This window comes from Oryzias latipes, chromosome 11 (genome assembly GCF_053564925.1).
Source record: "Oryzias latipes strain Hd-rR chromosome 11, Olatipes_Hd-rR_3.1".
Taxonomy (NCBI): Eukaryota; Metazoa; Chordata; class Actinopteri; order Beloniformes; family Adrianichthyidae; genus Oryzias; species Oryzias latipes.
This window is the reverse complement of record NC_136247.1, coordinates 9,837,645-9,861,953: the sequence shown is the minus strand read 5'-3', so window position 1 is coordinate 9,861,953 and position 24,309 is coordinate 9,837,645. Positions and strand designations below refer to the sequence as shown.

At 40.7% G+C, this 24,309-nt stretch overlaps 1 protein-coding gene across 3 annotated transcripts in view; it reads right to left on the bottom strand.

Annotated features, from left to right (window-relative positions):
* Positions 1-6,733: 6,733 nt before the first annotated feature.
* The window catches only part of myo1g (myosin IG), a 47,099-nt gene continuing 29,523 nt past the window's right edge, over positions 6,734-24,309 (bottom strand). For all 3 annotated transcript variants that reach the window (XM_078954744.1, XM_023960026.2, XM_023960027.2), the window contains exons 21-22: positions 19,742-19,899; positions 6,734-7,203 (exon numbers count right to left, since the gene is read on the bottom strand). In XM_078954744.1, coding sequence (XP_078810870.1) covers positions 7,041-7,203; positions 19,742-19,899 — 321 coding nt within the window. In that variant the 3' untranslated portion in view covers positions 6,734-7,040. The remainder of the gene's footprint in view (positions 7,204-19,741; positions 19,900-24,309) is intronic.

Below are 24,309 nucleotides of genomic sequence, written 5' to 3'. Positions count from 1 at the left end.
CCTGATTGGTCAAAGTTTGACCTGTTTTAAGTTTCAATGCATGTTTAATGAATGCACATTTTGTACGTGCAGTCCAAAAACTGACTTAAAAAGTGCTGAGCTACGCGTGAACATGAGGGTTTTGAACATGGAAGTCCGAAACGCATGTCTACATAGACTCTCCAATGTAAGTGGGTGCTTACACGCAAGGCCAGTGTGAACGTAGCTTAATTGTCCTTTGAGTCACAATATTACACCTTGGGCTCGTCTAAGTCCTTTCTGCATAAAACATAGAAAAAATCTATTAAAATACACAGAAAAATCATTTTCTATGAAACTTGCATCAATAAGGCAACAATGTAAAGTTGTCATCCCTATTAACACTGATATTGAAGAGTAAATCTGCTTTAAAACCCGGCATTTCCATTTTATTTTGCTTTTATCTAAAAGCAGATGTCTTCCTGCATAAAACCAAGACTGGAAATGACTTTTCAGTAAGCTGCTTACTTGCTGAAGCTGAGTTACCGTCTGATCCCTCTGTCTGATAGAATTGGAAACTGGTTATTGAGATGCCTTTTTATAATCACAACAGACAAGTAGGAGGGCACTGAGGCACAAACCATATGGTGCTGGACAAAGCAAGGGTCAGTGGTTGGGGTGGGGTACATGACAGGGCAGAGAAGGAGGAGAGGTGAAGCCAGCGAGGCTTTTGAGAAGAAGAATTAGAGCTGTTGCTGCAGATGGTGGCCTCTCTTATTGTCTTTTTGGAACACAAATCAAATGTTGAAAGTCTTTGTTTGGGTTTTTGTGGTCAGCTTTGAAAGCTGCATCCTTCCAGGCTTTTATTGATCCTCTGGGATTCAACTGTCCTGCTGTCACACTCACTTTCAAAGCGTCACCAACCAAGTTTCTAAAGAGGGCAAACTGTTCACCCCGTATTCTGGTTTGGTTTGCTGCCTCAGCAAGGATGTCTGGAACTCCCTTTCCACTGGGACCTCTTCCAGCTCCTCCTTCCAAGAGGATATAATCTTTCTAGGCTTTGCCAGGAAGCTTCCTACCAGTGGGACATTCTCAAAACACCTATCTAGGGAGGTGCCAAGATGGCCTTTCTTACCAGATGTTCAAACTGCTTCAACTAACATTTAAGTCAACATGGAGGAGTAGTGTGTCTACTCCAGTTCCACCAGTAGGGTCAGGCTTCAGACCCTATTTTTTAGGAGGATCCCGGCCACAATGTGCAGGCAGCTGTTTCTGCTTAGTGGTTAGTCCTTAACTGCCCTTACGGGTAAATACGGGCCATAAACTGGCATTTTTGTAAAGGAAAGTTTCTTTTACAAAAATGCCAGTCTATGGCCCGTATTTACCCATCAAAGATGTCATGATTTTAAATAAAAAATATGGCTAGAGTGCCATTTGTAATACTGGGTAGAATTAAAGCCACACCAGCTTCCAGCTGTTACCATGATACTAGACAGTCTGATAAACAACGACTTTGACACCTAATGAGCCATAGAGGGAACAGAAGTAGCAAGCATTTGGCCTGGTGGAGTAAAGGGGCAACAATGCCGCTTTAATTAATCCAATTTTTATTTATCTATATGTATTTTTCTCAATATTTTTTTACATTTTGGAAAGCACATTTCTATTTTTATTTGTTAATGGGGATGTATAAATGAACACAGGGCACTGAAAGAGACTTTCAGTATAAATATTAAGAAAGCCCGAACAAATAAGAAACCTGACCTGTTGTAACCCGGCTGTGGATAAATTAAGCACAGAGTGTACAGTGTATCTCTGGGCTGAAGAAGATAAATAAGGGGGAAAAAATCATTTCCGGGCAAATCCATTTTTGTAAGATTTTTGTAAGATTGCCACATTGGCGTCAGAAGGGGGATTGCGCTCTGGAGTGAAGACAAAGAAAATCAAAAGCTTTTAAACATAACTATGAACCTGAAGACTTTATCATACAGACCTTCAAATTTAAGATCTGGAATAACAAAGAGATCTTTTTCTGATTTCAAGCAAAATCATTACCCTGATATGTTTTGCAAGTAAATTTAGAAAAGCTGGTCTGACCCAAAAATGTCAAAGATCTGTAGCAAAAAAAAAAGCCCACAACAGATTTTTTGTGACAGGCATCAATAGTTATTGACAATGGTGCTGAAGACGTTTGACAAACAGTTGTAAAATGCTTAATTCCCAATAAAAAAAACAGTTTGTTAGCAGTATTAGCATATTCACAATAGGCTTTTAAGTGGGCCTCTAATGCAGAAAAAACAGTTTGTCTTTTTTTTTGTTTCATTGCAGATAAATAACCAGCACTGCGCAGTCCTAAATCAAGCCCAAGAGTGCTAAATAATTTTCTTTTTGAGTGAGCTTTATTAGTGGTGGAGTTCAAAATTTTACTTGTGATTTAAAGGACATTATTTGACCATATTTATCAAAATAGCATACATAGTTCAGTGAGTTCAGGAACCTGGGGGTCCCCATCTCAATTGTTTTGTTTTTTTTGTTTCATGTACTTGAGACTGAACTGTGGCCTAAACACTGACGTTCATTCAGGATGCTGGAATGCTGTTTCAGAGCAGCCTAAAAAAACAATCTGCCCCTCACGTTACTGTAATCTCCCGCATGTGACTCCCACCCCCCTGACGCCGTTGGAAAACCTGCAGTCTCACCAAATGGGCGGCCGCTCTGCAGGCCTGAGAGGATTGGAAGGGGAAACAGCGCAGAAACTCTGGGACACATATTTTATTCCCACTGATAAATCCTCCCAGACTCATTACCAAATCCTGGCTGCTAATCTCCACAGAGAATCAGACTAGGTGCCAGTGCTTTTTGTAATAGAATTGCGTACCTCTTTAAGTAATTGCATCAACAAATGCCGGACATAAAATACTAGATCAGTCATGCAGGAGTCCTGATTGGACAGAGCAGTGAAGGCAGACCAAAGGGAACGCAGCTGACTAGATTTGTGAGTGTAGTTTTGTAAAAAGGAGGTTAATAGGAAAGAAAAAAATCAGCTTCTTCAGATGCTCACCTGACGTGGAGAAACTGCTGCAGTTGGGTTGAAGGATTACACTGAAATAAATGTCATTTTTAGTCTGTAATCTGTTTCTGATTGACTGGAGTGGGAGTGGGCGGGGGGGGGGGGGGCAACTCGGAGAGGAGCCTTTACAGATTAGCAAAGAGAATCCTTCACGTTTTACAGAGGAGCCTGCTGTCACAGAGATGCGACCATCAGAGATAAATTAGATTCAGAGTTAAATCTGTTTGACCTCTAGGGCTGCTGGCAGAGACGGAGAACGCCCACGAGGCTGATGTTCGGGTTGGTTTACCGATAATAACTCACCAAAGAGGCCAAACTGCAGGGGGAAAAAAACATTTCTGGGCACTTTGGTCAACTCGTTGACGAAATGCAAAGACACATCAAAAGCTTTACACTGCTGTCTGGCTTCAATCAGAAGCACTTTTATCCTGCTTTCTCTGGAAAACCTTCAGCCTGGTTTTCCGAAGTTCTAAAAATACAACCAGGATTAGTCCAATATAGAGCAGGATAGTGGTGGCATGTAAACAGGTTACAAGAGCGTCCCCAGCTTGAACCATGACGTCAAAAGGAGGAGGAGCAGACTGTGCTACTCCTGTTTGATGTCTTGAAAAAAACATGTTGCTTTATTTTTTTAAAGACATAAAAGTAAAAGCAGTTTGATTGTTCAAGCTCTTCCGCCTCCTAATTAATCTCAAATCATCAATTTCGTAACACGTGCTTCAAAATGGCTCGGGTTCTGTCATTTGATGGGTTTTGTCCTGGAGGGCGGCTCACACTGAATATTCTGCTTTTAAACAGTGACAGTAGCTCAGGGTTTTAAACATTTATAACAAATATTTAGAACATCTTTTCTAATCAATTAACGCTCACTGAAGTTCTGTGTCCCTGAGATCCATTTATTTTATCTGCTGTTTACTGATGCACACAAGAACCTTGACCTGCAGTCAAGGGAAACAGTGCCTCAAAAGGAAGAAAAATATGATACAGTATATTTACAATATATTTGTCCTCTAATGTGTCCTAAGGGTGTTTTTATTAACTGTGATTTTGTCACGATGAGGGGGCTCGAGAGCAGGTAGGACCCAGACGCAGAGGCGGGAGGCAAAACGGTTTCAGGGCAAGGTGTTTAATAACCAAACAAAAGGCGCTGCAGAGCAGGATAACAAAACAAAACACAAACTCACTGTGGCACAAGGGACATGGAACGAGGACGCTAAGACAGGATGACGTAAACACCATGACAAAAGCTAATGGACCAGCACAAGAGGAAGGCAGAGACAAAACTTATATGCAGACAGGGCAGACAAGACACAGGTGAACACGATCAGGGCAGATGGGGACCAAAGGAAGCACAACTCAAGACATGACAAGACAGGAACCCTTTCACAATAAAACAGGAAACAGAACCAAACAAGACAGAACAAGAACTAAAACAAAAACCAAGACAAAACAAACTCAAACCATGACAGATTTACTTTAAAAGTTTTCTGGATTTGCACATTTCCCAGTCTAATAGGAGGATAAACTTGAGGTGAGGGAGCCTCCCCCTTAATGTGTAAAACCTCATAAATTGGGTTGATGCGCGGCCCATTCTATTCAGTTCACGTCGCATTGTGGAAATTTTGACAGGATGGAGACAGATTTATTTTACATAGTAACATCTGTCTACAATCTATTCCATGTCTTTACAAAACTATAGAGAAAAACGCTTGAACGTAGCTTAACACTAACAATGAACTTCGAAGTCCTATTAGTCGTTTTGGGTCATGTGACTCGAACACTGACCTGGAGGTAGAAACTGTGTCTCACACCAGACTTTTCCACTTTCCAATGCTATCATGAACAAGGTGCATGTTGTGTTTATAGTTGCCCGATCTATCTGCAACTTTGTAGATTCTGTCCAACAGAGTTCCATCAAAACAAAGCCTGTCATCTTTAAGAGAAATATATCATAACGCACGACTACCAGGCATTTATAACCAGTAAATTCATCTCCAGCGTCTCAAACTTCCACCAGTTGGAAGACTTTCTTCCCTGGACAGGGTGCCACACCTAAAATGTGATTTGTAAACTGACAGGAAGCTGTAAGGAGGTACTTTTCGTAATCCAAATTTTACTTCCTTGTGGCCACAAATGCTTATGGAGCTCTGAAAAGTTTTCTGTTTATCTAGTTTCCAAACTCTAGATTTAAAAAATCACTTCATACCGGTTGCTGAATTAAACGTCCTGTTTGACAAAACTCTTCTAGAGTTGTCTAGAGTTTATCAGTGACAAGATTGGAACAGAAATGTCTCACAGACGTGAGAAACACTTGCCGACAGTTGGAAAACTGTTATTAGATTTTGAGGGCGATGACTTCCTCAGAGCACCTGTGCTGCTTAAGATCATTGGTGATATTTATAACCGAAGGCAGTTTTGTATTTGCGGTGAAGCTTGAATGTGTCAAACTGTGGGTGTGAAGATCCTTAAATATTATTAGGGAGGCTCTGTTCTGATTGAATAGATGCATCAGAAACAGACGTGCAGATGCAGCAAAGGACGCAGAGGATAAATGACTTCCAACAAGGAAGAAGGCCAGCCCGTTTCAAGCTTCCTAGCTCTGCAGTCACGTTGCTTCGTGTTTGCTGGGCATCATTAAGTCATGACGTCTGCACAACTAACAAACACAAATGAACGGCGTCATTCACTGCTTCGAGGTAATTTTATTTGCTTCTGCCTGCTGTGTTTGTTGTGATCACAGCTGGTGGAGCTGAGAGCTCTGATCTTATCGTGGTCTTCATCTCCATGGCGTCTTCATTTCAGACCAGCAGGAAAACTTTCATGATGGAAAAAAGGAGCTTTGTGTTGCAGCTCTGTTTGGAATGAAGTGTCAGAATCATAAAAACTCAGGATGGCAAAACCTCCAGGTCTAAGAATGCAGAAAAAAAAGAATGAAGCTATAATGCAGTACAAAGCAGCTGAGGGACCACAGAGGAAGCAGAGGAACACAACAGTCCAAGGGGAGCACAAACTGTTTATTCCAGGAGGAACACCGCTGCTGGATCAGCTCCTGACTAAGCTGAGAAGCTCTAGGTTTATCAGGCAGCCAATCAGCTGCAGAGACACAAGAGGGACGAGGCAGGAAGCTGCTACCGTTCAGAGTCCACTCTGGGTCTGTTCAGATCAAAAGGCCTTATCACACGGCCCTCGGCAACGCGCGATCAAAACTCTTGTGCTCACATGATGCTATAGAAGTTTCTGCAACAGTTTTCGGGCTCTATGTACAAAACACGTGGCTATTTAACACGCCTTGAAAGTTAAACCAGGTCAAACTTTGACCAATCAGGGACTCCGATTTGGTTGCGACGTATGGATGGCGTCCCCTTTAATTCACAGAAGAACAAACCGTTGACCAAATTGATCATGGAGGAGAAATTCTTACGGTAATTGCAGTCTGTGTCTGTCTGGAATTATACGACATCCAGTTTTTTGTATATCGGAACAGAGTTGTGAAAGAAAAAGCCTGCAGCAAGATTTGCACCGCTTTGGCATTTCGCATCAGACCTCTTTGGTGGACATGTGATAGTAAACAGTGGAAAGAAGAAGGCCTTCCTTGATTGTCCAGTGTGAACACCATGAGCTAGAACCCATGTTCTAGAATGCACGTCAAATGCTCTGCGTAAATGTAGCTTAAGAGTCCACACACAAACCCACAGGAGTCCAAACTCTTCTCAGTCATTTGTGGAACAGCGTCTGTCCCACAACTTTCAATAATTTATTATCTTTCCACATTTTCTTCCTCCTTCCACAGAAAACACATCTGAAACATTTGGACATGACAGAAAAAAGTGCTTTTGATTTGCTTCAGTCACCACTTTAAAAGTATCTTCATAAAAAAGCCAGCAGGTTATGAATAGTAAGTTTTGCAGCTGAACCCAGAGTCTCCCCAGGAGCATCCAGGTCTAAAAATGACTCTGCCCCCCATACGTCTATGCTATCTCATCTCCTGAGGATGAGGACGATGCCATGAGGGTTAGTTAGCGGGAAGCAGCAGCACAAAGCCATCTCGATTCTTCTTGAAGTCTGCGATGGTCTGGCCGGGTCTGGTCTCCACACTGACGCTTTTGGGTTTTCCTCTCATGTGGAACTGCAGAGCAGAGCTCCAAACCTTCACGGGCAGGGGCGTCTTCCTGACCCTGAAACACATAAGCGTTCCTCTGTTAGCACAAGTGAGCTTTACTTCCTTGATGCCAAGACCCGATATGGGGTCAAAGCAGGATCAGCTCAAAGTGAAAATATTTAACGCAAAAGGAAACAATTTCTAGAATAAAATTGTAAAACTGAAACTTGAATAAAAAAACAACTAAATACCTAAAACCAAATGAATAAATAATGTTTAATTGCACCACCTGCTGTTTTGTATTTTCAACCTTTGTTTTTTCGTTTCTCTTGTGTTACGTTCACATCTGGCATTAGACGCGCGTTCTTTAACGTGCTGAACGCTTATTCTTTAACGTGTGTTCGGCCCATGGTGTTCACACTGGACAAGCAGGGAGGGGCTTCTTCTTCTTTTTCTGCTGTTTACTAGCGCACCTCTGCCACCTACAGTTGGAAGAGGCTTGATATGAAATGTCCAAGTGGTCCAAATCTCATGAATCTTTCTCCAGACATTTTATTTCACAGCTCTATTCCCATATATAAAAGCCTTGGTGTCATATAATTACGGTTGGGCAAAAAAACCCCTATTATTAATTTCATGATCAAATTTCAAATGGTTGTCACTTTGGTCACCACCAAATCCAAGTCCCTCATTGGTCAAAGTTTGACCTTGTTTAACTTGCACATTCAATGGCAGCGTGTATGTACTGACATAATTGACATCAAGTGACAGAAGTTATGGTGACGTCATTTCTACCCAACAGTAGTGTCTGCTGCTCTCCCAAAGTTTGGTGCGTGAGACTAGGGATGACACCGGCGGCGCCAACAACAGGCGCCATTTTGAAGCGGAAACAACGTTACCATAACCTCTGCCTCCCGATGTCAATCATGTTCTGGTAGAAATGGGCTCAAAGCCCCACCCCTAACGTGAAAATAATCATTATTTTTCATTTGGTAACGGTTTAAGGTTTATAGTTATGAAATTTTAAAAAGTTTTCTTAAATTTTCATTATTTCCTTTAAATTAACAAGGTGTACTTTTGAGTTTAAAACAGTTTCCACATTTCTCTTGAAAGTCTATTTTTCATATATCATAATCTGGTTTTCTATTCACTCTAATATATTTATTTTATGTATTTATTTCATTTAACACTTATCAAAAAAAAGGAAATAAAAACTGACTGTAAAACAATGCGGATGTGATGGATGGTTGCCAAAAACCCACAAGGGATTTAACATGTGGCAACCCCCATAATGACACTATAAACTAAAAAACAATACCGTTCAGTAAAAACAATACATATAAATAATCAATACATATTCAATTCATGCACTTACATACTTATATCAAACTAAAAACACATGCCATATGGAAAAGCACCATTGTTAAGAAGAAAGCTTTTTAGAGCTTTTTTAAACCGAGTTTGTGAAAGTTCTTTGAAAGAGGAAGGAAGACTGTTCCAAATTTTACATCCTCTGTATAGGACACTAAACTGTGACTGAGTTATGCAAGAGAAAGGTGCTCTGATGAGACAGGCACCCCGAGTTGGATATTCATGAAATTCATTATTAGAATTGAACATGTTGGTGAAATGTTGAGGAAGAGGTTTTTCAATAGAATTGAAAACAAACTGACCAGTTTGAAGTTGGTTAACTTGATAGACACTCAGGACACTGGCCTGACAAAACAAAGGTTGAGATGAATGTCGATGTCCTACATTAAATATTATTCTCAGAGCTCGTTTTTGTAGACGCAGAATAGGTTCAGGTTTAGTTTGATGTGTACTAGCCCAAGCAATATTACAGTAACTAATATATGAATATATCATTGAATAGTAAAACATAATTGCAACCTTTGTATTTATCAAATGACGGGTTTTACCTATGATACCCATAATTTTGGCAATTTTGTACCAATAAAACTAGCATGAGATTTCCAGGACAAGGATTCATCCACTAGTACAGCAAGAAAACCAACAAAGCTAACATTCTTTATTGGAATATTATTTGTATTTTTAAAAAAAAATCCATGGCATTTTATTTTAGACTAAACAATATAAAGTGTGGTTTTTTATATTGAGTGACAATTTGTTAGCTTTAAACCAAGTGGATATCTTGTCAAGTTAACCATTTACAACGTTTTTAAGAGTATCTAAATCCTTATGGGAATAGAATACACTGGTGTCATCTGCAAATGATATTTTAGAAAGTTTAACTGATGCATTGGGTAGATCATTGACATATAATAAAAATGACCCAAAATGGAACCTTGAGGTAAACCACATTGTAGAAGAATAATAGTCCATTGTAGTTTACAGTTTGATATTGATCAGTTAAATAACTAGTAAACCAAAGTAAAGAGTTGTTTGTGATGCCAAGAAGTGCAAGTTTATCCAAAAGAATAGTATGATTAACAGTGTCAAATGCCTTTGACAAATCTAGAAAGATACCAACTGTGTTCTCTTTTCTATTTTTTGCTTTATAGATTTCAGTAATTAAATGCACCAGTGCCATGTAAGTGGAATGTTTTTTCCTAAAACCATACTGGTAAGGGTATATAATTAGATCCTAATTTGACCTGGTACGGTAAGTAGGGCCTTCAAAGACCAGCCATCTCGCCGTGGATTCTTCCCCCCAAAGCTCCCCTCAACTTGCAGACATGAACATTATTTCAGAGAGTTCAGCTCTCAGACGTGACCGTGAAGTCACAGAAAAGCTCTGTGGTTGTTTTCTAGATGCTGTTTATGTGTTTCGGAACCAGGAATGAGGTGCGCTCAAGCCAACTTGGCAGCGATGCGGCATCGGCTGGCAGGAGTTCACCGGCGCGTCTCGGAAGTTTGGAAGGTGTCCGTTCATGCAGATTACATAATTATTGATGTTATGCAAGAGCGCTGGCATGCTGAGCTATCAGGAGAGCATCACAGGTAAACAAAGAGCTCTGCTTCCGGGAGACTACAGGGAGAAAACCATCCTTTACGCCGAGCAGGAAAACAGATTACAAACAGATGGAATTCAGAAAAAGTGAAATGATCTGTAAGAATAGAAACAGAACTTTAGTGGTTCTCATGATGTAGCTCCAGGAGAACAGGAAGGGGCTCATAGATCCACTTCCTGTGAATCCTAACTAAAGGATCAACATTTTCTGCTTCATCAGCAAACATGATAGTCTGCTTCATTGCTGCTGTTTATGGAAAATGACAGTAAACAAACACGCTGATGATTCTCTCTGCCCCGCGTGATCTAGCTAACCCCCATGAGGTTCTGCTCTGATGAAGGTGTTCCTCACAGAAGTTTCTCTCATGAACCTAAATTGTTCTAAACTTCATCTGCAGCGTTACATAATCAGCGGTTGCATAATCGTAATCAAATCGAGCCTTTAAAGACGTGACAAGAAATTCTTTCCAAACTTGTCAGGAAATCGAGTTGTACTTATGTGACCAGCATGGAGGGTAGTTCACGCAGAGAGCAGCACTTCAGAAAACGTGTCTGAAAACCGCAGGTAAAACTGCTGCTTCACTCTTCCTGCTGACGTGGATGATGTTTCCTCTCATCCAGATCTGCTGACTCACCTGAACATGAGTCGTTAGCGTCACAAAAATGTTCTCTGTGCAGTTCCTGCCACTGCTCAAGATCATCAGCAGCAATGCATGACCTTTATCAGATGCTTTTTGTGGTAAGAAATACGATACGTGAAAGAACACTCAGATTTTAGTCAAAAAGTGCTATAACTTAAAAGCTGCATCTCAGAAAAAGATTAAATCAATCTTTACTTCAGTAGAACTCATAAATCCAAAGATGGAGTTATAAGAGTTAAGGAACAAGGACAATTTCATGTTAAAGTTAAAGTCCCATTAGCTGTCACACACCTGGGTGTGTGAAATTTGTTCTCTGCATTTAACCCCTTTTTGGAGGAGCTGCTAGCTGCTGAAACAGCCGCGCAAGGGAACTATTTGGTGTTTTAACCCCCCAAGCCAAACCCTTAATGCTGAGTGTTAAGCATGAAGGCATTGAATCCCAATTTTAGAGTCTTTGGTATGACTCGACAGTGGATTTGAACCATCGACTAAAAAACAATGGACAGCTCAACTCCTCCCCAAAAAGCAGCGTAGAAGCTTGGTCTTTTGTCCTTGAAACACAAAAGACCGAAGTGGAGAGGAAATGTCCATTTACAAACTCTCAAGCATGGTGGTGGAAGAGTGATGATTTGTTTTTCAGTCATTTTTTAGAGTCAAATTTAAATGCACATGCCATTGTTTTACTAAATGAGCCTGCAGACACTTGTTTGACTCTGGCAGGACAACAGTCCTAAGCACAGCAGGATCTCTGCAAAGATAAAACACCTGAAGAGGATTCTTTTCAGTTCTTCCTTCAGACATCAGTCAAACCTGCAGCACAGACCCTCGGACATGTGTCATCTCTGATTGCTGACGCACACTCATCTCTGATCTCAAAACATGTCTGTGTTCCCTCTGGGATTCCACATGTCAACAAGTCTTCCAGTCTGTGGTCCTACTGCTGCAGAGTAATTCTCAGAGACGAGCTGCAGACAGAACTGGGGCACGGCAGCTCCTGGAAGAGCTGTGGGACCCCCACCTCCTTCTTCCTCCTCAGGCAGAACCTCTTTAAGTGGATACATAGCTCTGCTGTCTCCTTTATGGACACTTAAAAATTATTTTACTGAGTCTGATGCTATGGTGCTTGTGATCCCACAGAACAGGCTTTAAATCAATGTTCTTGACAGAAAGCCAGTGAAAATAAAAGTGGAGAGAACAAAAAAAGACGACTTAATTGGGCAAAAAATATTTGAAATGATTAAAAGGGGAACACATACAATTCTCGAAAAAATTGGAGGGAATATCTGTGCACCCTCCCTGCAGAAACAGCCTTGACCAATCTGCAGCTCCTCTTCTCAGATGCTAAAGAGAGCCAGGAGAAAATCTGAGGTCACTTCCTCCCATCTGTGATCCTCCGTGAAAGCTGGAAGTCAGATCTGACCGGGTCTGATGAGTCCTTACATAAACACTGGGTTGGTCAGGGGGGGGGGTTTGTTACTGAGTCACTCGGATGTGGTTTGACTTCATCACCTTTTTTTTTTGGGATGTGAGATCACACCTGCTGCTTCTCTGCCATCAAGGAGCCATGCGACACCCTCAAGGCAAAAACCGAGCAAGCTGGCTGTGCATCAGGGGCTGCACTGCTTACCCACTACATTCAAGTCTCTAAAAACTTGCTTTTGTCACCTAAACACTGCTGGAGCCCAGGGTTAGAAAGTTTTTCCATAGATCTTACTTTGTTCATAAATGTGCCTCATCACAGAAGTTCCTGTTAAAAAGCTGCAAGTTCAACATCTAAATTCCCTTCTTCCATCATTATGTCTGTGTGGTTAAACAAACCAGTAAGGAAAACTTGAAAAGACTCATTGTTTTATTTTAACAGTGTGCCTCTGATGTGAAGAAGACCAAACACAGGTCCAAATAAGACAGAAAGAAAAAGAACTTGAACTGGCAGGACAGAACACCTCTACAGTCAATGACAATCATAAACTTTGGAGTCAAACCCAACTTAAAAGTTCAGAGTTTAGCCTTCAGGAACAACTTCAGGACCCTTTCTCACATCTTAAAAAAACACTCAGATGAAAATGATGTTTTTGTCACGTTATTGTACCATTTTTTGAATAGCGGGGGACATGTATAAAGAAAATTAAGCCTTAAATTGAGTGTTTCTTTATTTAAATTATTGTGAAACAGGAGCAAAAGAAAAAATTGCAGTTGGAAAAAGATCGTATTTGTGACATGGAAAATACACGGGACCAGGCCACAAGCTTCGCTCCATTCTGATGCATCCACTTGTAGACGGCTAGAACCGTGCACGTAATGTTAGGTTGAAGGTATGAAGGGCTATAAGCTAGAGGGAGAAAGTGTAAATAGATGGGAGATGGAAAATGGGGGGTTTCATCAGCAGGCTGTCATCAAACATCTGCGGCTGTAAGATCTTCTGCAACACATCTGCTCATACCTGGGAACGCTAACTTTAACTTCTCCTGCTCTTTGGTGGAAAATAATTTCAAAGTAATACAGATTTCTAGTTACACAAATTACAGTGAAAATAATAGTAGTGTAAATAAAAATAATCTGTAATCTTTTACAGTTAGGAAGTAACTAGAAGAAAACCAATCAAATCTGTCAAAAAAAATATTTAAAATTCGAATCTGAAGTGAAGTTGGACCAAGTTTACATTGGTTTGAATGGAGAGTAACTGCAACAAACTCCCTACTGGTTAACATGTGACCTGGCTCCAGCCAATTTGGTTTTTAAAGCAGCCTCGAATAGGAAGTCACGGGTTCTAATCTTTGTGCCAAAATGGACCCCGATCTGTGTTCAGCAAGAGAATCACTCAGAAAGCTTAAAGTTGTCATCACAGGTGTACTCCGGACTGCACAGACTAGATTTGTACACGCACACACACCCTTGCTTGTTATCAGAGCCTCTCTACATTGTGAGTCATTTTTCCCAGAATGCCCCCTGAGAGAAGTGAGGCTGGTTCAGGGGATCCTGCTGGGTCTGATGACGCTGACACAGACGCTGCTGTTACCGCAGCAATGGTTGCTAGGCAGTCAAAGAACCTCATGAAGGGGACAATGTTGATTTGGACATGAAGTCCTGTAGAATTATGATAAAACATCAGCTTCCCAAAACTCTACAAGAGAACAACATCACACGACTGCAGGTTGACCACATCGCCCGGACCACATCGCCCGAACATCAGAAGATGGCGCTCTGCTCAGATGAGGTCATGCCTGCGTTGAGACCTCATCTGAAGAGACCCGTCTGAAGAGAACACATATGACAACATGGGTCCGAGCTAAAAACCGCACGGCTGATTTCCACCAAAAACGGCGGAAATCTCTGATATCAATGGGTAAAACCAACCTTCGGTTCACACACTGACTTAACTGGATGAATGTCCCATGACCCCCCCCCCCCACACACACACACACACTGAGGTGGACAATTGGCTGTAATCAACAGTAACATTTTAAAATGCAATTTGTGGCTAAACTAAAACAAACTGCTACAGCACATGACTTTGTCTGAAAGCGGGTCAGCCCGCATGAAGACCACATGGACCCATCTAAACTCTGCTGGAACAGGCAGATGCTGGTTTTGGAACGGGATCTGGTTTCAGAGATGGAACAGGGAACTAACTCGTAGGACGAACTAACTGGACCAGCAGTGATAAACGCATCAAGGACAGCCGCAGAGGGAGAGGGAGGAGGAGGGAGCAAGAGGAGGCTATGCTGGGATAAAGATGACGCCTTTCATGACCTGAAAATTAATTTAGAAACGGGGGTGGGGGATCGGATGTGGCTCACATTTGCTCTGACAGACAAACTGTGGAGGTCAAACAGCAAAGTCGAAGACATCAGAAACACAGAGACGATTTCAGGTCAATCAAACCGAATGCTTTCACTCTTCCTCTGAGGCGGGGGACCCAGAAGGCTGCTATTAATGCTACACAGTTCCAGGTCCTTCTATGTCTATTTATGCTTCTGCTGAAGAGGAGGAGCAGAGCAAGAGAAGAGAGGGGCCGAGAAAAAAACACACAAACTGGAAAGATGGAGAAAGTTCAAGACTGACGGGAAATCAGAACACGAAAAGATAAAAGCGCCGATGGTCGTCTTTACTCTCAGTTCTGGTAACTGCTCAAAACAGACCAGTCCATGATAGGAAATATGATGTACTGGACTGAACAGAGGAGAAAGGTTCAGGAGAGATTCCAATCTTTTAGGAGTCCAAGTTCTACAAAGTTCTACAAACTGAATGTCATCTGCAGCCACAGGCAGCCTCTGCACGACAACAGAACACCAAGAACTACCAAACTGCATCTGGACAAACATCAAAAGTTCTTTCATGTGAGACCAAGGAATAGGTGGTTGATCAGAATGAAAACAGCTATGAAGCACGGAGATGAAAGGTTTCAGAATGTGGGAATGTTTCCAACAGATGAAAAAAAAACACAGAAAAAACACTTTAAAAAAGACAAAGTGATTAGACAAAGTACCAGAGAAATAATAACTTGATTAGAAAAATTCATATTCTCCAGAATTCATGTACCCCAATGTTATTTCTATGCAATGTTATTACAGGATTGCATTTTTACATTAATAGATATAAATATATATACTTAAGTACAATGTACAATACATAAATGTGATATAATATGTACAAATCGTTAGTCTATTAAGATTGAAGTCAGTCTCATCTTAGATATCAAGATGGTCTCCCCTGTTTAACTCTTGGATTTCTCCCACAAAATAAAGTCAATAAAGTCTGGAATGACTACTGAGATGGTTTCACATAAACAGGAGGAAAATCTTTATGAGGCAATAAATAAAATCATTCAAATTGTAATCCAGTTTAGTCATGATTCCAATGATCCCAGAGTCCAGATGGAAAGGAGCGTGCGCCGTATGCTCACAATGTCAGAGCCTCACAGTCGCCTTACATCTCTAAGTCAAGAAAACTGAATCAAGAATTATAAATGAAATGCTTATTCTATATTTGTGTTTAAATTCATGAGTGGAGGTCTGTGGACGATCTCTGTGGAACCACAAGTCGGGGGGGAAAAAACACATTGAGCTTTAAATCAGTACTGGTCCTTCTTTTTAAGTCTTTCCTTAAGAAGTCCCTTTAGAGCTTTTAAGAAAAGATCATGCCCCTAAATCCTACTTGTACCCCCTAATAACTCCCCCAGCTGGCTCAGCAGATGGTCTTACCCTTCAAAAACAAAACAATTTCTGGGCTCTGACAGATCAGAAGTGAATCAGAGATGGCAGGGGAAGGTAGAGCCTGGAAAAAACAACTAATGAGGGGGGGGGGGCATCCTCTGCATCCCTGAAGTCAGATCTCACCTCTTGCCTCTGAGGTCCACAGGTAGCATGACAGCCTCTCACATCTTTATTCAACTAACTGCTGCAAAGGGGGAACCGCAAGCCTAAGATGTCCCTTCTTGTGTTTTTGCACGTCCCCACTACCGCCATCACCCCCTCCACCTTTTGACCGACTGCAAAGAGGGACATGTCATTTTCTGCACGATGTCTCATGAAGCATCATCTCTCCCTCGCCCACCACAGATGGTGGCACTATCGCCACAGAGAGTTGAAACGGCTCCCTAAAGGCCGGCTGGCCTCTGAGTCACAAATCAGACCCACCCAGCTGCCACAACACGCTGCCGCCACCTCCTCCAACAAACCTAAATTAAAGCAGACGAGTCATAAAACCAACAAAAAAAAAAACCTCACCGAGAAGCTGCTACTGATAACACACAAATGCAGCCAACCAATGACAGGGCAGAGATGAACGATGGATGTGGTCACATGATTTGGACATGGTCATACAAAGAAAGCCGCCACCTTGACAGGAAGTCTTTTTCAAAAATGGGCAAGTGGGAAGGATAAACACACCAGCTGGTTGTCTCACTTCCTGGCAGCTTGGAAAAAGCTGACCCAAGTCAGGTCACCAGGTGACCCAATCCAATAACTCCAGTGTACATCTAACTGCTTTTCGTCTCTGCTCTGCGTTGTCTTGTGCAACTTCAGGAAGCCACGAGACGCCGGAGGAACTTTCTTGGAGCAGTCTGGGTTTATTAACCAAATATGGCGTCAACACGTGCCACGCTCGCACAATGCACAAAACTCTTCTCGATTAGGAAAACAGCGAAAAGGGTTAGACATACCTGGTTGAAACAAAATATGGCGTCAACACGTGCCACGCTCACACAATGCCCGAAACTAAAAATGCAAAGTTCAAATTAGCACCAAAATGAAATATAAAGAAAGACATCTCCATCATGCTCACCTCTTCCCAATTAGGAAAACAGCAAAAAGGGAAGAGAGGGGGGGAAGCATCAACTTATACCCAGGTCTGAAGGACCCTAATTGCATGCAACACATTTAAAATAACAGATTTAAAATAAAAATAAAATTAAATGAATTTTGTGTAATTATACAATACATTGTGAACCCATTACATACAGCGTTCCCTCGTTTATCGCGGGGGTTAAGATCTAAAGAATTTTGCAAAAGGTTAAATCCACAAAGTAGGATTGCATATGTTTTAAGGCTGTAAAACCCCTTCCTTTATACACTTTTCTCAGACATACATGAGCATTTTCCCAACCCTAACTCCAGGCCAAAGATTTATGTAGATTTGGCAGACTCAATCCATTGTTTACAGGAAGGATAGTATGGAGGAGAACGACAAAGTCTTTAGCCAAACGGGACACGAAACACAGTGCGCGTTAAATTTAAGAAAGAAAAAAAAACATCCATAATTGCACTGAAAAACATGAACGAAAAGTGAAACCGCAAAAGGTGAACCGCGATGTAGCAAGGAAAAAATTGTAATGAAAAAGCAACTTTAAACTTAAATACAAAATAAATCAAAGTTGACAAAACTGATTTTCATTGTCATTAAATCAAACTGCAGAAGTAAAACTGATCTAGACTTTAATTTTTTTGGTGTCCCAAAGTTGGACTGTAGCATCGAATTAAATAAAGGTTAGGTTGATTGTGGAACCGGTTCCCTGGTGGTTACTTGATGAACTGACCTGGCTGAACTTTTTGGGTTTTCAAACCAGCCCTAAAAATAGTCATGGGATTGTCACTTGGTCACGATAAACTTGCAGGGGTGCCCAAATCCAGGCCTCGAGGACCGGTGTCCAACATGTTTTCCAACCAACCTGCCATTAAAGCTCCTTTTTGGCTAAACACACCTGATCCAGGTAATCAGCAGCAAATAAGGCAGAATTTCTGGAAAACCAGCAGGAGGCTGGCCCTCGAGGCCTGAATTTGGGCACCCCTGCCGAATAAAGTGATGAGTCAGCTAACTGCTTTATGACACATCACACAAAAGAGTAAGTGGGACCTATATTTAGATTAAACACTCAAGGTATTTGAATAAAAACTTTCAATGACATAAAAAGATGTCTTTATTTGAAAACCTGGGTTTATATTACTTCCTTTTCCACTTTTTTAAAATTATCACATAAATTTTTGTTAACTTTTCATTCAGGTTCAAAAAATTGAAAAACGTCTCTTTTTTTTAGAATTTTTGATTTTTTTTGGCACACTTCAGCGTAACCAGGGTAACCAAGAAATAATACACATTTTTTATGTTAACAATATTTTGCATTTTAGTGTAACATTTTATTTTAATCTATTTAAACACTTTTATTTGTAAAAAACATATGCTAAACTCTTTACATATTTTGTCACAAACATGAGCATTTTAGTATTAGAAGTTAATTTTACCTTTTGGTTTTATAATCCTTTGCAGACTGCAACTCTTTTCTTTATTGTTGTTTTTTCCCATTCATTCACATTCATATCATGTGGCATAATGCTGTAGCTTTTACCTTTTTTAATCTATTTTTGTTGTTTTATTTTGGATTTGCAGAACACAATTTATTTTTCATTATTCATGAAACAAGGAAAAGAATGAAACATGTCTTATGTACATATTTTATATTTTAAAATGCATTTTAGCTAAAGCAAAACAGAACATTTCTGAACCGTTTTATTAAAGTAACAAAAACAATATTTTTTCTAAGTTCAGAGTAAAGTTCATAACTTCCCTTTTATTGAGACTGGGCCCCCATCAGGAGAGAGGTTGGTAATAAACACGGGGCATGCATGTGTGCTTGTTTGTGTCATGCGTCACTCGCATGGACCTGACAGGATTTGGAGGATTAATGCTTCAGGATTCCAGCAGCAGAGCGGCTGCTGAGGCAGCAGCAGCAGCAGCTTATAGTGCCACATAAACATCTGATCAACACACACGACCTCAACAGTCCCCACAAGACAACTCCTGTCTGTCTGTGTGTGTGGTGGTGTGTGCGTAGGTGTGTGCGTGTGTGTGTGTGTGTGTGTATGTGGTGCTGGAGTCGGGTCTGCTAGAAGGACGTTCAGGTGAAATGGCACAAACCTCCCAAAACACTTTCTGAAAGGCAATCCTGCAACCTTTCTTTCTGAAAATCATTTCATCACTTGATCAATGAAATTGTTGAGGATTTAGTAACAAGGTGCTAATCCAGCAAAGGTTAATTAATGTGTTCTACAAAAATGACAAGAGAACTTATAAGACTTTATTTTAATTCCCATAAGGCTGGATAACTGAGTTTGGACTCCCCAATGAGGTAGATGATGTTTTTTAAAAAAACAGCTGTTTTCTGCTAACCGAACTTTCTATGCAGTCTATTGTCTAATGAGGTCAGCTGATATAGACAAGCTCCTCCTCTCCTATCACTTTTTAATCCACACCCAGCAACCAATCAAAATCAAGTATTCACCTGGACTATGGTTTAATTAAGGAGACATGCCAGGCCATATTTGTCTTTATTGTGTACGTAAATAGGTTTGTTATTAGGTTTTTGAGATGTTGTTTTTTGAGTTGTTGTCAAGGTAATCTTGTTCAAACACAAAGTAGGTGACCAAACCGGCAAAAAAGTTTTTTGCCTTTCATTACTTTAAACCAACAGAAGAGAGAAATGGTTTCAGAAAAAATGGTCTGGGACTGACCGTGTGAAGTAGTCCACCAGCGCTCCAACCACTTCACCCACTCGGTCCTGATTGGGGCAGAGTTCTCCTCTTTGCAGACACAGCAGGATGTCATCCTTGTTGGATGTGTGGAGCACCAGCATCTGGTCAACGCCACTGGTGGTGCTGAGGCCTGTGAACTGAAAGAGGAAGACCGCTTCGTATTAGCTGCTTACAAAAAAAGACCTTGAGGTTGAACTGTCCTAAACAGAACCTGAAGTGGTTGGAGAAATCCGAGGAACCTGTTAGGTACCAGGAGGGGCCGTTATTGTTTTTGATTCACTTCCTGTTTTATTTTGACACTTCCGGTTCTGGTCACTAGTTACACTAGTTGTCTTTACCTCATTGATTGTTTTCACCTGTTTCCACTTTAGTCACTGTATATATTCTTTGTCAACCCAGTCATGGTCACAGGATCGTTTCGTTTTTTTTGTACTCTCACGAGAATAGTCGATTAAATTCGAGTTATACGTATCCGCTGGCGTCCTGCGTTTGTGTCCAGCACCCGACCCTGACAGAACCAACATAAAACCAGAAACACTTGAGACGGAATTTTTCATGTTTCTGCCTCTGTAGGTGTTTTTAAACCCGTCGGTCTGTGTGTTTCAAGCTCACAACAGTCTCTGCTGTTTGTTGGCATAGTATGTCCTGCACTGAACGTAGACCACAGATTTACAGACTTGTCTCAGAAGATTATAAAGTAAAATACAGAACGGCATGAGGGTGGGAATAAAAATGATTTTATGTTTGTTTAGAAAATGCAATTTCGATTTGCATCCATCTAACCATTTTTCAAAGCCGCCTAATCCCTTTTGGGGTCATGGAGATGCTGGAGCCTATCCCAGCGATTGTATGGCAAAGGCGAGACACTAGATGGACTGGCGAACCATCCAGGATGTACCAAACATGTATTCAATGTGAATTGTTCGTTTTTAACTATATTGGGGAAAAAACATAAACATGTATTAGTCACTGTGCCTGCAGAGGCCGGCTTTGGACTGTATGACCTGTGACATGCGTGACACAGATGGACCACGGAAAATTCAAGTGTCGTGGATTATCTCATCCATGTTTAATACCTTTTATTTTAATAGTACAGTATATTGTGGATCAAAACCCTGGAAGTGAAAGAAGTAGGTAGGATTAGTTCTGCTCTGACGGTGGAGGCGGGCGGGAATTCTGCTGGCGGCAAACGTGCAAAGGTTCAACGAAGGGAAAGTTATGAGCTATGACCCAGTTCATGGACAGATGGACAGAAAGAGAGAAGGCAGACGAAAGAGTGAGAGGCGGAGGAGAGGAAGTGGTCCAAAGGAAGTGGTCCAAGGGAAGTGACTGTGGGGAGCAAAGGATGTAAGGAAACGCAGGAAAACAGGGATGCGTCACAGCTTTTAGGAGGAGACACAAAGTGGAATAAGCCTCTTACAGCCCCCGGCTCACTCAGGTTAATCCTGCAGGGATGACAATGGGCCACAGGTCTCAGCATCGTTACGGCAACCTCTGGGACAACCTGTCCCATCAGTGGAAGGAACAACACCAATACGATAATTTTTCAAAACATCGGATCATTTAAAACCAAACAGCATTTTGAGTTAAACAAGTTTGTCATCAGCAGATTAGAAATAAAGATCAGCACCTGACACAGCGTAAAAGGATGAGGTTTATTACCCATATATTTTTTATAATCTTTTCATTCTTCTTTAATCCATTTTTGTGTATTTCCCCCTACAAATTCAACCCTGCAGACCTAACATCTATCTTCTGTAGAATTTAGAAGAGGGGAAAAGTTCAGGGAAAAGAAATGATCTACAAGTGACTAAAGCACACAGTCGGCCTCATCACACCACAGTCCAGCTGGACTGTCCCACTGTGGAGATGCCCGTGTACATTAAAAAGGTCTATACATCCTACTAGGAATTAAAAATGATGCACAAACTTTGACGTTCTTTAAATGATCGTAACTCTTCCACCATTTACACAACTAAAGTAATTCTAATTTAGTCGGAAACAGATAAAAGCAGCTTTATGCTGATTTACAACACTTTGCACTACTAAAGTGTGTGTCACAAGAACAAGCAGACAGCTACTTCCATGTGCAGCAGGTTTATTAGCTCAGCTAAAAGTCCACAAAGCTAAATCAACGTTAGGCAAGCAGGAGTCAATAGCAGGCATAGAATCCTCAGAGGAGAGACAGGGTAGTCAGGATCCAGACGAGAGTCACAGCAGGCGGCAGGCAAACAGAGTCAGGGTCAGGAGATAGAAGATCAGGTCCAAATATAACGCTAAGTAAGGAAGGCAGAGTGGCCCAAACAATACTTCGCACTGAGCTACGCTGTTCAAGTATGCTGTTGTTGATTGAGTGAATGAGAGTCAGGTGTGCGGCATCCAGGACGTGAGCGCTGGGGATGCTGGGAGCTGTGGTTAGAACTCAGTAGACAAATCGGCAAATTCTGACGCAGAGGAAAGCATTATTGCGCCATTACAGCATTACACTTTACGTTAGTAACAGTTTACGATAGTAAAGTGTTGGGTTGTGGTCCAAAGGAGGAGCTTTTCTCTGCGTCAGAATCTGTTGGAGATACGTTAATTGCATTGCGTAAATAGCCAAACAGTTACTGTAGTTTAAAAAGTGTGTTATTTTGCTGTTAACTCCTAGGAGGCTTAACACATGTGTGACATAACAACTGAAAAAAGTACTTCTAATTCAAAAGGTCTGAAAGAGATTATACTTTTTTCTGTGATAAATGTTGATTGTGGTAAAATAATCAAAGCTCTTTTAATTACAACCAATGAGTATAACATTGTGTAATGTGCAATAATGATTACTGAAATGTTTTAATTACAATCAATAAGCTATTGATTTTCTTTACTGGATCTGCAATGTGCAGCAATAATTACTGGTTTAATGTGATAATCTGTTCTAATAATTATACATATCGGTTACCTAAAGTGTGAATCATTAATGTTTACTGAAAACATGAATTATTGTTTTCTGAAGATAATCATTCATTAATATGCACCTGATTTTGTTTCTTGAAAAGAAATAATCTGATCAGATCTGGATTACAAAAACTATGTAAAACTATCAAATGAATTAACTCAGCAGGGGTGGGATTATATAAGATTGCTTCTTCCAACTCCATTTCAAGCAATAAATCAAGCTCTACTTGACTTCAGTTAATGATAACTTCTCTGTTTTTTTAACCTATGCTTTTCATCATTTCTGTATTGAGTTTGATAAATCTGTCTGAATTTATTATTGTATTGACAACAATTAATAATTGAAATAAATTTAACTCCAATCAAATGTACAGGTAAATATTTACAGTCAGGTAGACTTTTCCGGTACATTTTTTATGTGTTTTTACTTCAACCCAGAGTTGTTCTTTAGACCTGATGTATTCTTCCACCATGGTCTCATCCAGGTGATGCAAAATGAGGACGGCTTACTTCTGAAACTCTTTCTGGCCTGAAAACAGCTCCTGAATCTAAGCAGCCAAGCTTAATAGCAGCAGCTATCTTTAGCCGCTCCAGTGCTGCATAATGATGGGTATTTAACCCTGTGGCATGTTGTTGTGAGCCCTCCATCTTAAGAAAACACTGCTGAGATGAGTCATTGCATCCTGCAGAGGTGTTGGTGAAGCCATCAGAGAACCAAAATCCTGCAGAAACACCCTCAGCTTTTTAAAAGTCAACACCAAATGTGACGTGGTACAGATAACCATGTGATGGAGCAACAAGGTGATTTGATTAGAAGGTAATTAAACTTTTTCTAATAGGCTCAGACATTGGAAACCAGATTAAAGATAGACTGTAACTGGAGCTCTGATGAACTCATAAACCAGCAGTCCACTTATGCTTCCAGGAAAAATCACTTCTTGTGTCTCTTGCAGAGGAGCAGCTTCTATTAGAGAATGCAATGGGATTTACCGGTTGCATTTAGATTTGCAGACTACTTATTACAGTTGGGGGGATGCTGAGTTTTGGGATCCTGACTATGTTTTATAAGCGAGTGCTCCGTTTTAACTGCTAAGACAAAAAAACTTTCTGATCTTAAGAACTGAACTCAGGTTGGTTTGTTCAACTTTTGTCCATTTTTACCCAAAAATAAGTAATAATTACAACAGTAGCAAAGAGTAAATCACAGATTGACTTTCATTAACCCTTTAATACCAGAGATTTAACTCTAGTGTTGACAGTCTTTTGATTACAGTAACTCTTCAACCATTTAAGCTTTTAACATAATTCCAGCGGATTCTCAAGCTAAAAACTGCAGCTTTGCACTGATGTGCAACACTTTACAGTAGTAAAGTGCTTAGGTGACCAACAGGATTTCGCAAATGAGTGAAGAGTCATGGTACGTCAACGAGCGTCGCTGGCGACATCTTTAATGTAAAAGGGTTACATGATTGGTGAAACCAAGCAATGGATTAGTACACTGGTCAGGTTATCTAATTTGATTCTCTTGGTTTTTGGCAACACGCCTCTTGTATCGTGTTACAACCACAACACCAGACAAAATAAGTGGTAGTTGAAATTACTGTTGACATTGC